Source organism: Mobula hypostoma, chromosome 13 (genome assembly GCF_963921235.1).
Source record: "Mobula hypostoma chromosome 13, sMobHyp1.1, whole genome shotgun sequence".
Lineage (NCBI taxonomy): Eukaryota > Metazoa > Chordata > Chondrichthyes > Myliobatiformes > Myliobatidae > Mobula > Mobula hypostoma.
In genome coordinates this window covers 43,179,725-43,197,488 of record NC_086109.1, presented here as the reverse complement: position 1 = coordinate 43,197,488, position 17,764 = coordinate 43,179,725, and the positions used below count along the sequence as shown (strand labels likewise).

The following is a 17,764-nucleotide window of genomic DNA, read 5'->3' as shown; positions in this document are numbered from 1 at the left end:
TGCTTTAAATCTGTTGTTGTTTTTCATGATGACCATCACATTTTTGTCAGTTAAGACATGAAACAGTTAATTTCAATTCACAAAAAAGATGTCTAGTATCACTTTTTAATGAATAAGGAGAGATGGTTGATTAGTCAGAGGCATGATTAGAAGTCATAATAATCTGGTGACTATCCCTCTTCTGGGACCTACAGCAGCTGTCATGTGAATAGGAAGTGCTTCAATAATGCAGTATTTTTTATACTTTTCCAACACAAAACACTGAGGCTAATGTGTGTATATTATGTTAAGTGGTTAGAAATTGTAAATGTCAAAGTAATAAAACAATTCTAATTCTGAGCTCTTTGAAGTTTTAATTACTGTAACATTAACTCCTGGAAATATTTGATCTGTGCAAGTTATTATATTTGAATTCTTCCATGTCACGAACAAAAATATGAATCATATGATTTCTAGCCTGTGGTACTAAATACAAGTTGGTCTTGCTCATTTTTCCAAATTAACTGTAATTATTTAATATTCATTAACATTTTTTCAAATATTGAATACATTTTGTATTTTGACATTGTGAGAACTGAAGCTAAAAGACTTTAGTTGGACTAAATGTCTTCTTCCTGTAGAAATGTACTTAATGTGCAGGATGTTTTCTTCATTTTAAGAAGGATGTTTGTAAAGCTCATAAAATAATTTGTTGAGACACCGAAACTAAATAACATGTAATGGAGCAGATGGATTTTTGTAGGAAACAAAGTTTAATAGTCAAAGTTTTCACATTCAGTCTCCTTCAGTCCATTAGAATATTGGTAAAAACACTGAAATAGAATACTTTCACCATATTTACTTTGGTAAAAAATGCATCTAAAACATATTATTTAACGTAAACTAGTATTGAAATAGAAATAAATGTGTGTTATTGGGCTGGCAATGAAATATATTTATAATGTTAAACGGTGCAATGTAAGCTATTCTATCTGTACTGTGATTGGTTGTTCAAAATCAATTTAAATACTATTCAAACTAACAAAAGGAAAAACCTTTTGAACTTACTACAAAGGTCAGAGCTGATCCTGTGCCCAGTCGTCATTTCCCTGAAATTCCAATATTCTGTGGTTCCCCTTAGCTTAAAACTGTGCATCTGAGCCTTGAATGCTATCCATTGCTAGTACATTACCAGTCCTCTAAAGCATATGACAGATTCATACCAGCACATGGTTGGCCTGTAAAGTTGCTTTGTTTTGGGATATTGTTCTGAAAACTTCAAATTGTACAGATAGTATGCAAAATGTGTCTGAAGCAAACATCCTTCATACAGAAACTGATGAAATGCTGAAGATACCAGAATTGACCTTCAAATACTAGTCCCACAGTATTTTAATTCATTTGTTATCTGAATAGATTAAGGGCATAAAACAACGATTTTTCATTAATAATAACATAGTATTCTTGCATTCAATAATTAATGCATGATCTATAATGTATTTGCAAATATGCAATACTGAAATCATACCCCAAAGTTCACAAAGTTTAAAGTTCTAATTTTTTTTTATCAATGTATACCATGTCCCACCTTGAAATTCAGCTTCTTGTAGGCACTCACAAAACAATGCAACCCGTAAGAAACCAATAAGTCCAACAAGCATTCAATCTTCAAGAGAAGACAAATAATGAAAATAGTAAGAAGAGTAAACAAATAATGCATAGAAAATGAGCTACAGGGTGACAAAACTGAGATTACAGTCTGTGGAGTGACGAAAGTGAGTCTACAGACGGCAGAGTGACAAAAGTGAGTCCACAGACGGCAGAATGACAAGCACGAGTCCACAGGCAGTACAGTGACAAAAGTGGGATTATAGACTGCAGAATGACAAAATTGAGATTATGGACTGTAGAGTGACAAAATTGAGTGTACTGCCTGCAGAGTGACAAAAGGAGATTATGGACTGCAGAGTGAGAAAAGTGAGATATCAGATGGCAGAATGGCAAGAGTAAGATTGCAGACTGCAGGGTCACAAAAGTGAGATTACAGACTGCACAGTGACAAAAGTGAGTCCACAGTCTGCAGAGTGACAAAATTGAGTGTACTGCCTGCAGAGTGACAAAAGTGAGATTAGAGACTGCAGAGTGACAAAATTGAGTGTACTGCCTGCAGAGTGACAAAAGGAGATTATGGACTGCAGAGTGACAAAAGTGAGATTGCAGACTGCAGAGTGACAAAAGGAGATTACAGACTGCAGAGTGACAAAAGTGAGATTGCAGACTGCAGAGTGACAAAAGGAGATTATGGACTGCAGAGTGAGAAAAGTGAGATATCAGACGGCAGAATGACAAGAGTACGATTACAGACTGCAGAGTGACAAAATTGAGTGTACTGACTGCAAAGTGACAAAAGTGAGATTACAGTGTGCAGAGTAACAAAAGGAGATTATAGACTGCAGAGTGACAAACGTGAGTCAACACATGAAACTGGTTTTGGAGCCTGATGGCTGAGGGCATTAACTGCTCCTGAACCTATTGGCAGGGAAGCCAAGACTTCTGCCTCTTGAACCTGATGGTAAAAGCAAAAAGCAAGTGACACAAGCAAATAGGATGTGTCTCGGCAGTGGGGAATGGCTGGCACAGGGAAGAGCAGCAGTTTGTTTTCCACTTTGCTCTAATCTGGTTTGGCGCTTTAATGGGTGAAGTGTGATGCAGCTGAGCATGGATACACATTCTACTCTCTGGCCTCAATGCAAGGCTTCTAGTGATGGCTGCCCCAGCGATAGCTATACCCGCGGTAGGTTCACTAAGTACATTTAATGTCAGGGAGATGTGTACAATATACATCCTGAAATTCTTTCTCGAAAACCTCGGGGTGCCCCAAAGAATAAATAACAGTTCAATGTTAGAACCCCAAAGTCCCTCCTCGAGCTCCCCTTCCCACACACAAGCAGCAGTAAGGCAATAACCCCATCCCCACCAGCAACAAAGCATCAGCGCCCTCCATCAACACTCAAGCATACAGCAAAGCATCAATAAAGACACAGAGTTGCTGTACCCCAGAAACTGCTCATTCACCCAGTAATTCAACATACCACAGTCTCTCTCCCTAATAAGGGGAAAAAGGGGGTCAAATTTTGTACCCTTCAGGAGATCCTGAAACTTGGGCTATTCATCCTCACATGATCTTGGACCGCACTTTATTACTTTTCTGTTTCTCCATTGGGAGATGTGTCTTGAAGGCTGCTACTGCATAGCTGAAAGAGGAACTTCATCTCTTAAGTGATGATGCTGATGCAACACCAGAACTCCGATTGTGTTTATTTTTTCTTGTCCTGCATCATCTGATACTGCATAGTAGCATTATTTCGAGACATTACTGCACTGATTTAAAGTGTCTCCTGTTTTATATCCGTTATGATTCCCGGCTGGTGGTGTAGTGGCATCAGCGCTGAAGTTCGAATCCGGCCAGCTCCCTTGCACGCTCTCCATCTGTGCTGGCATCTCTTAAGAAAAAACTCACCCGGCAGAAGGAAATGGTAAACCACTGCTGTAACTTGCCACGTACATGATTTCCAAATACGTCAGAGCAGCGTGGAAGGAAATCGTCCGCAAACTGGAAATTCCAGATGCGACATACCAACGATGATTCCTTGAACCATTTTCCAAGCACTTGGTCACAATTGCTTGCTTGTACTAAAGCACCAAGCAGCACTTTTTATATTTATATCGCAATTAATTTATGACAAAATTGTGTAGATTAGCAATTCCTCCTGAGATTTAATCATATTTATTACCTATTTGATTCAATGTGATTTGCAGTTCCAAGAGACCACGGTGTCTCTAATTCTAAGCAGAATGCTAAAATGATGCAAATAGTGTTTTGGTAATCAAGGATGTAAAAAACCTTGGATTTTATTACAATACTGTAAAATTTAAATCAAATTCCTTTACAAAAAGTAGCATCCTTCTGGAAATTACGGTTTCTCAGATGTATTTGATATGGAAGGAGGAGGTCACCTCATTCAGTAAATCTGTGCTAGCTCTCCCACATAACTCTGCTGATGTGTCCTTTTCCCATCTATGTCTCAATCCAAATGTGGATTATACATTGTGTAAGCATGTGTTTATTCTGCATTAACATCAGGAGACAACTGGAGGGTCTCAATAGTAAACACTGGTTTCCTTGTAAACCTTGCATATAAGGAAGCCAGTAGTCAGATTTTCTTTCTGAATAGGTAATTTCATCAGGGAATTGAGTGTGAACACTGAATTAGGCTGCTGCACCACTGGAATACGTGGGAATGATCATTCGGTGTGCAGCTCTTGTAACATTTGGAAGAGACATCAATTATTGTATATAAAAGAAGTATCATTTATTATATTTGGCTCCAGTTTTTATGTATTTATCCTGCTTGCTACTCTGCATACGATGTCCACAACATCGCGTAAAATTTGAGTTTTTATCCTGCCATAGCTCCGAGTCACTCCAGAGATTTGAGCTTAATTTCTAAGGAGACAGTTCAGATAACATGAGGTCATAACATAAGTGGAAGTTCTTCTCATCTCTAGTGAGAAAACATTATATGTTCTGATTTTATATGACAAGTTATCCGATGGGTTGAAATGTCATCTGTCAGTTTAATGGTTGGTGCTGGGTGCACGTATGATGGGAACAACCCTTGCAGGGATCATTGTCGCAGGCTGTAAGGGCACTTTTGCCAATAGAATGTTGATTGATTGCATCACTGGAATGGCAAAGGACAAAAGCTTTCATATTCTTCCTGACTGGGAGACCTCAGTCAGTCCGGATTGGAATCAGCATCTCCAACACCATCACACTGAGCACGGGGGCCCCCCAGGGCTGTGTGCTCAGTCCACTGCTGTTCACTCTGCTGACCCACGACTGTGCTGCAACACACAGCTTGAACCACATCATCAAGTTCGCCGATGACAGGACCGTGGTGGGTCTCATCAGCAAGAGCGATGAGTCAGCATACAGAGAGGAGGTGCAGTGGCTAACAGACTGGTGCAGAGCCAACAGCCTGTCTCTGAATGTGAACAAAACAAAAAAGATGGTTGTTGACTTCAGGAGGACACAGAGCGACCACTCTCCACTGAACATCGATGATTCCTCTGTAGAGATCGTTAAGAGCACCGAATTTCTTGGTGTTCACCTGGCGGAGAATCTCACCTGGTCCCTCAACACCAGATCCATAGCAAAGAAAGCCCAGCAGCATCTCTACTTTCTGCGAAGGCTGAGAAAAGTCCATCTCCCACCCCCTATCCTCATCACATTCTACAGAGGTTGTATTGAGAGCATCCTGAGCAGCTGTATCACTGACTGGTTCGGAAATTGCACCATCTCAGATCGCAAGACCCTGCAGTGGATAGTGAGGTCAGCTGAGAAGATCATTGGGCTCTCTCTTCCCGCCATTACAGACATTTACATCATACGCTGCATCCGCAAAGCAAACAGCATTATGAAGGACCCCACGTACCCCTCATACAAACTCTTCTCCCTCCTGCCATCTGGCAAAAGGCACCGAAGCATTCAGACTGTCACGACGAGACTATGCAAGACTTTCTTCCCCCAAGCCATCAGACTCCTCAATCCCTAGAGCCTGGACTGACACCAACCTACTGCTCTCTACTGTGCCTATTGTCTTGTTTATTATTTATTATAATGCCTGCACTGTTTTGTGCACTTTATGCAGTCCTGGAAAAGTCTGTAGTCTAGTGTAGTTTTTGTGTTGTTTTACGTAGTTCAGTGTAGTTTTTGTATTGCTTCATGTAGTACCATGGTCCTGAAAAACATTGTCTCATTTTTACTGTGTACTGTACCAGCAGTTATGGTCAAAATGACAATAAAAAGTGACTTGACGACTTGACTTAACCTTTCCTTCATCTCAGCATTGTCTTTGTAACTTGAAGGGGTAATCAGAAGATAGGTGAACTGCAAAGTTATGAGATGGAAACAGCACAAAAGTGCAATGTTTTGACCTATCAACAGCTACTGTTGGTCCTCTTTCATTCCCCTGGGTCAGGCAGATAAATTGAAACCTACTTTAATGTTTCATTAATCTTGCAAATAATGATGAGTATGCTTCCTCTCTTGGTATCTTTACATTGTCTTTGTCCAGGAGATCAGTGTAATCTGATAATGCTGTGTGCAACATTTAACTTTACCACAGTCCTTTTACTGAAACTGAGTTGATAGTTTCTCACATTGTAGTTTTATGCCTGAAAGTGGCGCAATATGAGATTTGCATTGAACATTTACTGTTAATTGTCTTTCGTTGTGAGACTGCTATTGTATTTTACTTTTTTACAGATGACTGTACTGAGACAACAGACTGCACACACACACAGGAAAACAGCTGCCGGTGAGGGTCCAGAAGATTTGCACATCTCAGAGAGCACAGAAGCTGCTCTGAAGACAACGTGGAAGGTAGCTCATTTTAGCAGTAATAACTTGGGCGTAATCTATGATTTCATATTTGAGCAAGTACACCCGATGTGCATGTTTGCTTCTGTTTCTCCAAGTGGTTGTAAAACTATGCGAAGTATCACTAATAGTTCATCATAGGCATGTTCACATGAATTTGTAATTAACTTGCCATGCAAAGATTTGCATCAATCATTTAAAAGTAAATCTCAAGGGAAACAAATTATAGTTGCTTAGTCAGCATAAGAATGAGCCCATGAAAGTTAATTATCAATGTTAAAAATGTCCAATTTTGGGTTCTCTGAAAGCTATCACAATGTCTATAGGGACAACTCAGCACTAATCAGTTTCAATAACTTTGTTTGCAGTAATCAATTTAGCCATTAATAGCGTGGTAATTTGTAGAATATAACATGTTAGGATTTAAATAAAATATGATTTTATAATAGCATTTGTGAAACACCAATAAATATATTCATTTTTCTTTCATTAGTGAAAATATTGAAGTTATGACAGAAAAGACATTAATATCACTTTCCAGATAATTTCCAATTCATGACTGACTTCCTTTGTTTGTTATGCTGTTCATAACATAAGAGTTTAAAGAAGCAGATGAAAATACCTTGTCCTTTCCTCCTAATTAGAAATTCTTCAAAAATTCCCTTATTGATGGGATTTGAAATAGTGCTCAATGCAAAGATAGAACATAAGGGAATTCATGTTAATTCCTTTTGGCGCAATGTATGTGTTCCTCCCTGCCCTTCAATACTAGAAGCTCTTGGACATTTGCATAGTTGTTCATTAGCAAAATAAATCGTAGGTCAAATAACACCAGAAAAAAAAAAACAGATGGCTCATTAAAATTATTGTATGTGTTCATGGAGCTATTTTTAAAAGGTACATAATGCTATAAAGTACCAAACCAGCCACAATAGACTAGAACTGAACCATATGTCTCCTTAGACAGCGTAGGCGGGAAATGAAGTTTAACCTGTCAGTTACATCTTATTATGACAAGAAAAATGGACTAGTGCAGTTTATATCTTAATTTCCCAAGACAGCACTAACAGAACCATAGAACCATAGAAACTACAGCACAGAAACAGGCCCTTTGGCCCTTCTTGGCTGTGCCGAACCATTTTCTGCCTAGTCCCACTGACCTGCACACGGACCATATCCCTCCGTACACCTCCCATCCATGTATCTGTCCAATTTATTCCTAAATGTTAAAAAAAGAACCCGCATTTACCACCTCGTCTGGCAGCTCATTCCATACTCCCACCACTCTCTGTGTGAAGAAGCCCCCACTAATGTTCCCTTTAAACTTTTCCCCCCTCATCCTTAACCCATGTCCTCTGGTTTTTTTCTCCCCTTCCCTCAGTGGAAAAAGCCTGCTTGCATTCACTCTATCTATACCCATCATAATTTTATATACCTCTATCAAATCTCCCCTCATTCTTCTACGCTCCAGGGAATAAAGTCCTAACCTATTCAACCTTTCTCTGTAACTGAGTTTCTCAAGTCCCGGCAACATCCTTGTAAACCTTCTCTGCACTCTTTCAACCTTATTTATATCCTTCCTGTAATTTGGTGACCAAAACTGAACACAATACTCCAGATTCGGCCTCACCAATGCCTTATACAACCTCATCATAACATTCCAGCTCTTATACTCAATACTTCGATTGATAAAGGCCAATGTACCAAAAGCTCTCTTTACGACCCTATCTACCTGTGACGACACTTTTAGGGAATTTTGTATCTGTATTCCCAGATCCCTCTGTTCCACTGCACTCCTCAGTGCCTTACCATTAACCCTGTATGTTCTACCTTGGTTTGTCCTTCCAACGTGCAATACCTCACACTTGTCAGTATTAAACTCCATCTGCCATTTTTCAGCCCATTTTTCCAGCTGGTCCAAGTCCCTCTGCAGGCTCTGAAAACCTTCCTCACTGTCTACTACACCTCCAATCTTTGTATCATCAGCAAACTTGCTGATCCAATTTACCACATTATCATCCAGATCATTGATATAGATGACAAATAACAATGGACCCAGCACTGATCCCTGTGGCACACCGCTAGTCACAGGCCTCCACTCAGAGAAGCAATTCTCTACCACCACTCTCTGGCTTCTTCCATCGAGCCAATGTCTAATCCAATTTACCACCTCTCCATGTATACCTAGCGACTGAATTTTCCTAACTAACCTCCCATGCAGGACCTTGTCAAAGGCCTTACTGAAGTCCATGTAGACAATATCCACTGCCTTCCCTTCACCCACTTTCCTGGTAACCTTCTCGAAAAACTCCAACAGATTGGTCAGACATGACCTACCACGCACAAAGCCATGTTGACTCTCCCTAATAAGCCCCTGTCTATCCAAATGCTTGTAGATTCTGTCTCTTAGTACTCCCTCCAATAACTTACCTACTACCGACGTTAAACTCACCGGCCTATAATTTCCCGGATTACTTTTTGATCCTTTTTTAAACAACGGAACAACATGAGCCACTCTCCAATCCTCCGGCACTTCACCCGTAGACAGCGACATTTTAAACATTTCTGCCAGCGCCCCCGCAATTTCAACACTAGTCTCCTTCAAGGTCAGAGGGAACACTCTGTCAGGTCCCGGGGATTTATCCACTTTAATTTTCCTCAAGACAGCAAGCACCTCCTCCTTTTCAATCTGTACAGTTTCCATGGTCTCACTACTTGACTCCCTCAATTCCATAGATTTCATGCCAGCTTCCTTAGTAAATACAGATGCAAAAAACCTATTTAAGATCTCCCCCATTTCCTTTGGTTCCGCACAAAGCCGACCACTCCGATCTTCAAGAGGACCAATTTTATCCCTTACAATCCTTTTGCTCTTAATATACTTGTAAAAGCTCTTTGGATTATCCTTCACTTTGACTGCCAAGGCAACCTCATGTATTCTTTTAGCCCTCCTGATTTCTTTCTTAAGTATTTTCTTGCACTTCTTATACTCCTCAAGCACCTGATTTGCCCCCTGTTTCCTATACATTTCATACAACTCCCTCTTCTTCTTTATCAGAGTTGCAATATCCCTTGAGAACCAAGGTTCCTTATTCCTATTCAATTTGCCTTTAATCCTGACAGGAACATACAAACTCCGCACTCTCAAAATTTCCCCTTTGAAGGATTCCCACCTACCAATCACATCTTTGCCAGAGAACAACCTGTCCCAATCCACGCTTTTTAGACCCTTTCTCATTTCTTCAAATTTGGCCTTCTTCCAGTTCAGAACCTCAACCAGTTCAATATTAGAAAACTGCTATTTTATAAGATGTATGGAGCTCTTCTTATGTAATAGGTCGGGAAGACAAAAAAAAGTGCTGTATATAAATGCTTGAATAAACAACTTTGACATCTGAACAAAATACTTTGAAATGGCACAGGTTATTGGATGCAGTGAGGAGAAAGATAAGCAGGATAGGTACAAATAAATTTTCATTTCATTAAATTAAATTTTGCTTATAAATATGTGGTATAGTTGATCATTTTCTCTTGTAATTCCTTATAACCATTTTCACAATCTTGTGTTCTTACTCTTTAGTGTTGCAAAGCTAAAATCAAGAGACTTTGTTGTTAACAAATGTCAAAACTTTTAAGGATGGCCTTCAATCGATCAAACTCAATAGCCAGTGGTCTTAATTCACTTACAGTGAGTGATTTTAATTCACTCCACATCACACAGTTACAATGCAATTATTAACTAATTACTCTGAAAACGTACATGTTGTTCTTCCATGGGTAAAGAACGTGTGCAGCTATTGTACTTATCAATGTGTTATTGATGTTTCCAGAGCCTGTCAGGACTGTTAATATGCAATGAGATACTGAAATGATATTCATTAAATGTCTTAAAGTCTGTATTTTTTTTAGTTTTAGACTCATTCACATTGCAGTTAACAATAATATTTGGGCCTAAATTGACTTGAATTATATTCATTTAATTGATATTAAATTATTAAAATATCCAAAGCAAAATATTACTTATAAGCAAATATTTATAAATACTGTACTGCCTCTTGTATTTTCTTTCATTTTCTTTTCTGTACTCTTTTTCCCATACTCATTTAAATTTAGTTTGTCATTATAAATTTCTATACCATCCAAATATTTATTTAGGTATTTTATCTGGTTTCAAGGGTTTCTCATTTTCACAGCTTTATTCCTTTACAACTACCAGCATCCATTTTACAGACATGGGGGACTGTATATTGATATAATTGTATAGATATGCAAATATTGTTGGATTTTCACCATATTTCCACATGCATATGGGTTGGTTTCCTACCCCCTAAACCCATGGATTCTGTGAATCCCTGTGCTGACTTCACAGGAATGATGAGTTTAGTTGTTTATATGTTTGAATGTTATTTTAAACAAAGAAGAGCAGCTGCCAGTGTGCATTTTGTCAATACCGCCACAGCTCAACGTTGCCTCAGTGAGTAAATTCTCCCGCAGCGCTTGGAGCACTTCTGGTCAGTTGCACTATGGTGGCAGTCAGGGGATTGCAGTGTTTCTTGTGTTGTATTCTGTTCATAATAAAGCAAATCAGACAGCCTGTTCAAGTTGTAGAAACAGCTAGAGCATTGAAAATCTTTCCTGTTCTCTCTGCAGATTTATCTGTGCTTTCACAAAGTTTCACACACAGCTCTTTCTTTCTGATGTTCTTTAGTGTGCTTTTCCATGATTGGTTATTTTTTCCTTTCTTTCTCCACTCTGGTGAATTTGTTCCACTTTCGAATTAATTCATAGCACCTTATTCATTTTCAAATCCTGATGAAATGACAGACTAGCATTTATTGTGAAATTGCTTCTGTCAGTCTGCCATAGATCTCATCATTGAACAGTGGTTGGTAGACTTTGCAACATTCTATACAGTTCAAACACTGTCATTAAAAATAGATCATAGACTTATTCAATACATATTCGTCAGATGTGAAAATATAACTGTGAGGACAGACTTGGGACAGTAGCTCCACTTGTACAACAGGAAAATAAAAATTACATTATAGACTTATAACAAAAGGGGAATGTAACCAATAGGATTGGCAAACAACAGGAATTCTGCAGATGCTGGAAATTCAAGCAACACACATCAAAGTTGCTGGTGAACGCAGCAGGCCAGGCAGCATCTATAGGAAGAGGTACAGTCGACGTTTCAGGCCGAGACCCTTCGTCAGGACTAACTGAAGGAAGAGTTAGTAAGAGATTTGAAAGTGGGAGGGGGAGGGGGAGATCCAAAATGATAGGAGAAGACAGGAGGGGGAGGGATGAAGCCAAGAGCTGGACAGGTGATTGGCAAAAGGGATATGAGAGGATCATGGGACAGGAGGTCCAGGGAGAAAGACAAGGGTGGGGGGGGAACCCAGAGGATGGGCAAGGGGTATAGTCAGAGGGACAGAGGGAGAAAAAGGAGAGTGAGAGAAAGCATGTGTGTATATAAATAACAGATGGGGTACGAGGGGGAGGTGGGGCCTTAGCGGAAGTTAGAGAAGTCGATGTTCATGCCATCAGGTTGGAGGCTACCCAGACGGAATATAAGGTGCTGTTCCTCCATAGGATTGGCACACCTGGCGCCAGCGTAGATTTGACAGTCCGAGTGGCCTCTATCCATTTAAGGCCTCATTAAGTTGAAAAGAGTACAAAGAAGGTTAATGAGTATGTTGTCAGGACTCCAAGGCCTGAGTCATAGGGAGAGGTTGAGCAGGCTAGAACTTTATCCCTGGAATCGTATTCCAAAGTTCAAAGTACATTTATTATCAAAGTATGTATACGTTATACAACCTTGAGATTAGTCTCCCAACACGAGTCACAAAACAAAGAAACCCCAAAAGAACCCATATAAAAATAAGACTGTCAAACAGCCAGTGTGCAGAGAGAAGAAAAAACAGATCATGCAAACGCTAAAAGTAAGCAAATAGTGTTCAGAACAAAAGTGAACCTATAGACACAAAGCCCAGAATAGCTGGAGCAGCTACAGCCTCAGGCTCAGTTCGTGTACAACCGAATAAACATCATGGAGCCCTCAGACACAGAACCCAGAACAGGCCACAGCCTAAGCCTCAGTTTGTGTAGAGCCGAGTAAGTGTCACAGAGCCCAGAGCAGCCACAGCCTCAGGCTCAGTTCGTGTAGAGCTGAGTAAACATCATGGGAGACATCCCACCTCTCCTGGAAGTTCCGGGAGTCTCCCGCATATTGATAGCAGCTCCCTGACACCCGCAAATTATATACAATATTGTATACAATATCTTGGAAATCGACTTTTTTGAGAGGGAGAGGAAGAGGAAGAGTGAGAGTGAGAGAGAGCATCCTGATTGGTCTCTCTTCATGTTAAGCAGACCTATCAGTTTTCTCTGTGGGCAGGCTTTACAGTCGACCTCAAAAGTAATGACAGTATTGCTTGCTGCACCGTTTGCAACAGTGACTTTTCTATTGCCCATGGTGGGTTAAAATGTAAAAGACATGTTGAGGTGAGTTTAACAGTTGTCATTCGTTCATTAGCATAGCTAATGTTATTTAAACTAGCTGGCTAGCTGCTAAGGAGCTACGCTATTGATGTCCTACATGATGAGGCCAACCTCCCTGTAGACTTGCTTAAAGTTGTGGTAGAATAAAAAAAAGACTCCATGATAATATAATATAATATAAGTACATATTTTAATGTCATATTTTCTGCATATACCCAACTTGGTTTACAGATTAGATAAAATCACAAAACAAGGTATTACATACACCCTTGGAGGTCAACCGGGGGGGGGGGTGGCGGGTATATGGGGTTGCGGGGGGGGGCGGGGGTACTACCTCCCTGAAATGAGTTTTTGCAGGGTGGAATGTCTGTCATGGAGTCCTCAGACACAGAGCCTGGAACAAGCCTCAGGCTCAGTTCGTGTAGAGCTAAGTAAACATCATGGAGCCCTCAGACACAGAGCCCGGAGCAGGCCTCAGGCTCAGTTCAGCACAGAGCCACATAAATGTCACAGAGTCCTCAGACATGGAGCCTGGAGCAACTAGAGCAGGCTACAGCCTCAGGCTTAGTTCAGATGAGTAAATGTTGTGGACCAGTGAGTAGAACCGGCCCAACCCTCACCTCTGATCCTGACACTCTGCCTTTTCAATCCACCTGGTCCTGTGTTTAAATTGTCAAAACATCAGGTTGTCCTTGCACTAGAACCTGGGCCCTGTCACATCGATGTATACTGGGCCTGGACGCTGCCACCATGTTTCGATCGGTACTCGACCTTTCCGAATTGGCCTGGCGTCTAGATCGAACAAACCTCGCACTCCATTTAGGTGGACGGGCCTTGAGTCTGCATCTCCTCCACTCCGACTTCGCTGTGCTCTGCTCACCCCAGCATTGCCATGCGTATGCCCCGACTTTGCCTCACACTGGCATGCTTCCATCCTTGACTCAACCTCGCTTTAGCACACCTCTCATAAATTTTACCAGAAACACCAGTATTTAACCATTTAATCAGCAGTTGGTGCCTGCATCAAGTGTGTGTAGGTCCCAGGCATACTGACATATTTGAAGTTATGCATTGAAAGCAATGTTTGGATCTGTGCGGTTTCTAACTGGTGCAGCACCTTAGTGCTTTAGGCCCTGTATATTTAGATGAGGTTTATTGAACTGCACTTGGGATAGGGGCGGCATGGTAGCGTAGTGGTTAGTGCTACGCTTTACAGTACAGGCGACCCAGGTACAATTCCCACCACTACCTGTACGTTCTCCCCGTGACTGTGAGGCTTTCCTTCCAGTGCTCCGGTTTCCTCCCACAGTCCAAAGACGTACCAAGTGGTCGTTGTAAATTGTCCTGTGATTAGGATAGGATGAAATCGGGGGATTGCTGGATGGTGCAGCTCGAAAGGCCAGAGGGTTCTGTTCCATGCTGTATGTCAATAAAGGAGAGAAAATTTTTAAAATTAATTTCTATTTTTGGTTGATTTTGACAACTATCAAATTTTGGGGGTGGAACTTCCACACTATTAGCAAAAGTTATTGAGATTGAAGCCTGGGTTGATTTGGTCACAAGATAGAGTGGGTAGGTATGGACACTGAGAACCCGTGATTATGATTCTGGATGTGGGGACCTGACCAGCAATATCTTTCCCAACCAATTGTACTTTGAGATCCAATTGCAGCAAGTCTGTCCTCATAGAACATCAAATTTAGGAAGAGGAGTAGGCCATTTGTCCTGCAAGTCTGCTCTGTCATTCAATATGACATCTCTGAATGACAATTATCTGTCTCAACAGATGCTACTCAACATGCTGAGCTTCTCAGGCACTTTGTTTTTTGCTCCAGATTCCAGCATCAAGAGTCTCTAGTATCTCGAGTATGTTCATTCCTGGTCATCTAAAGCCCACATGGTCACAGAGAGAAAGTGCAGGCTGCACAGGGACAATACCGTCTGTCCCATGGGGCCAAATGGTAACTAGCTGGAGAGCCAAGGGTAAATGGGTTTTGGGAAACTGGCTTAGTTCAACTAATACTGAACTTCTGAAGAGAAACTTAGATACAGTTTAAAGGATGGAGGGTATGTCTCCCTTTTGCTGCCATCATAAAGACACCTTGATAAAATATTTTTTAATACCAAATTCAACCCTGTTTTATGTAAAAGGTTTGCCTGGTTTTCACATTGGGATTTGATCAATGTTCTGATGAAAACGTACTATACCAGTGAGAAAATCTTGTGCCTGATTTGAGAGAACTCATTGCTATGGAACATCATACAGTAGAGGATAGCAAGTGGCTCTTCAACCCAGCACATTGTGCCCAACTAATTCCGTGAATAGCAGGGATGAGGGGTATCACTAAGTGAAGGTCACCACGACCAGTATTTTTAGCCTTGATGTAAAATAAGCTATAGCCCATTTTTTAAAATGATCTTTTTTCAGTATTAACACTATCTGCATGAATTTTGAGAATACCATTTATAGATGGGTTCAGTCAATGAAATTTTAGGGAAACACGGACAATACACCCTTGCCTCCAGTTTTCAGCCCACAGCTTTAAATTCAAACCCCATTTCAGATTTTAAAATCAGAATTTGTTGCAGGTATAGCTGTATGTATGGGACAGCAAACCAGCGCTTGATGGAAGTCATCAGCTGATGCAAGTCATGCCCTGATTTAATTCGAAGGAGATCAAGACTTTTGGTCAAAATTCCCCCCTGTGCTCAAGGTCCCAAAGGCTGATCATTTATTTATTTAGTTATTGAGATACAGTGTGGAATAGGCCCTTCTTGCACTTCGAGCCACATCACCCAGCAACCCCCAAATTAACCCTTGTTTAGTCATGAGCCAATTTAAACTGACAATTTAACCTACCAACCTCCCAATGTCCACAGAACCTGGAGGAAACAGAAGCAGTCACTGGGAGAATGCACAAACTCCAGACAGCAGCAGGAATTGAACCCGGGTCGCTGATACTGTAAAGTGTTGTGCTAACCACTATGCTACTATGCTACCCCATACTGCATTAATACTCCATACTCATCTTCATCCCGCTTACTAAATGTCTGCCATCTTTCCTATCCTAAGGGACCACTCTTTAAAAATATGTACTTCAATAAAAATCGTTTGCATATGTAATAAAAGGAGATAATCTACTATAGAAATACATACATATTATTGTATTTCTATCTTATCAGTTCTGCTTAATAGAATTTGCATCTTTTGAATATGTCCATTTTGATTTGGTTCATTTTAATTTTAACTGAAGTAATAAAAATGCAGAGAGGTGCTAGGGAAAGCAATGTTGATTCTATTTTTACATGCTTCATGTTGATTTCACTATAAATGGAAAATTCATGCAAATTAGCTGGCTAAAACAGATTTTTATGAAATGTGGAAAGAGATGTCAAAAAAGCTAGATTAGTGTATTTTGTATCTTAATCTTAACAGCAGTTCTATATGAAACTATTGCATGCATCATGTTCACCTTTTGTCATTCAGAGATCTATTTATGTATTGAAGCAAAATACTTTGGATGCTGGAAATCTGAATTATCTATTTATATACTAATTGTATAGCCCTAAGAGTTACAATTAACCTGTTGTTTGAACTATTAGTGGTTGTAAACAGTCTGATTTTAAATTTCTTTCTTGGAGATTGACTCTAATTAGCACTTATCCTAATTTTATTTCTTTTTTAGAATATTATTGATCTACATCTGCCTTTCATATATTAGATCAAATTATATTTGGAAAAGACAAATTACTCATGGTATAATTTTGACGTTAAATGCAAAGTAACTTCATTAATTCTTTCTCATGTGTCTACATGAGGTGTATGGAGGTGGCAAATTGGTTATTATTTAGTTTTATACTTGTATATCTTTAGTTACTGAATTTCATAACTGCTTGAAGGTTAGTAAGGAGAAGGGACTGTCGACGTTCTCTCCCCCTTAGTAAGCAGTCCTGGCATAAGTAGAAGTTTACACTAGTATTAATTAAGAAAATATACATTTTCTTCTAAAATTGCACCTATTGCATTATATTATTTCTTGCTCACTCCCATTTAAGTTCATCCCTTTTCCATTAGTAGGTTTAGATCCTTGCAAGTTTCAAGAGTAACTTCTTGGGTATTTGAAACCTAAACTAGATTCATCTTTTCTCAACTGCTCTGCACTGTGATCTTTGGTTCTTATTCACAGTTAACCAATTAGCAACATTTTATAACCACTTATGGAATGCCTATTGTTAATAATTTCTCAACTACAACTACATTGAGAGATTACTGAGAAATATTACTGTGAAATTCCCAGCAGGCAGTCAAGAGATTGGACCTGAGAACAACTCAATTCTGAACAACAGCTGGAATAATAAGGCCATTAACTTGAAGGAGTTTAATAATAACTTATTACAAACCTGAATCTGTTCTATTTGTAATATAGAACAGGGAAATTTCTGTTTAAGTTACTGGCTCTGATAGTCTATTTTGTACCTTTGCTGGTTAGAAAGCTTAGAGTAGATCACTGTTAAAAGCAACTGCTGTTGCCTTTACCAGAAATCTGAGGCACCTTATATTTCAATGACAATGGAGATTTTATTTATACTGACTAAAAAATCTCCCTAATGGGCAGTAGGAACAAAATTGCTTTGTTGGCCTTTTGCATGACAGGCACAAATGCCTCAGTAACTTTATCATCACCAGCCATGTGAAGTAGATGGATTGAAAATTGCCTCAAATTATAACAATTTCACATGGTACCCACAAACATTTACTGTGAATCTTGTTGAGACATTTGACATTTATATTTATTGAAAAGTACTTTCACAAATATTCCTGTTCTCTGTATTAAT

General features: G+C 39.7%; 1 protein-coding gene across 11 annotated transcripts in view; it reads left to right on the top strand.

Annotated features, from left to right (window-relative positions):
- The window catches only part of ppfia4 (PTPRF interacting protein alpha 4), a 774,853-nt gene that overhangs the window by 644,043 nt on the left and 113,046 nt on the right, over positions 1-17,764 (top strand). For all 11 annotated transcript variants that reach the window (XR_010020122.1, XM_063065583.1, XM_063065586.1 and 8 more), the window contains exon 5: positions 6,311-6,427. Coding sequence is in view for 10 of the 11 variants with exons in the window: in XM_063065583.1 (XP_062921653.1) it covers positions 6,311-6,427 (117 nt within the window). In the remaining variant the exon portion in view is untranslated. The remainder of the gene's footprint in view (positions 1-6,310; positions 6,428-17,764) is intronic.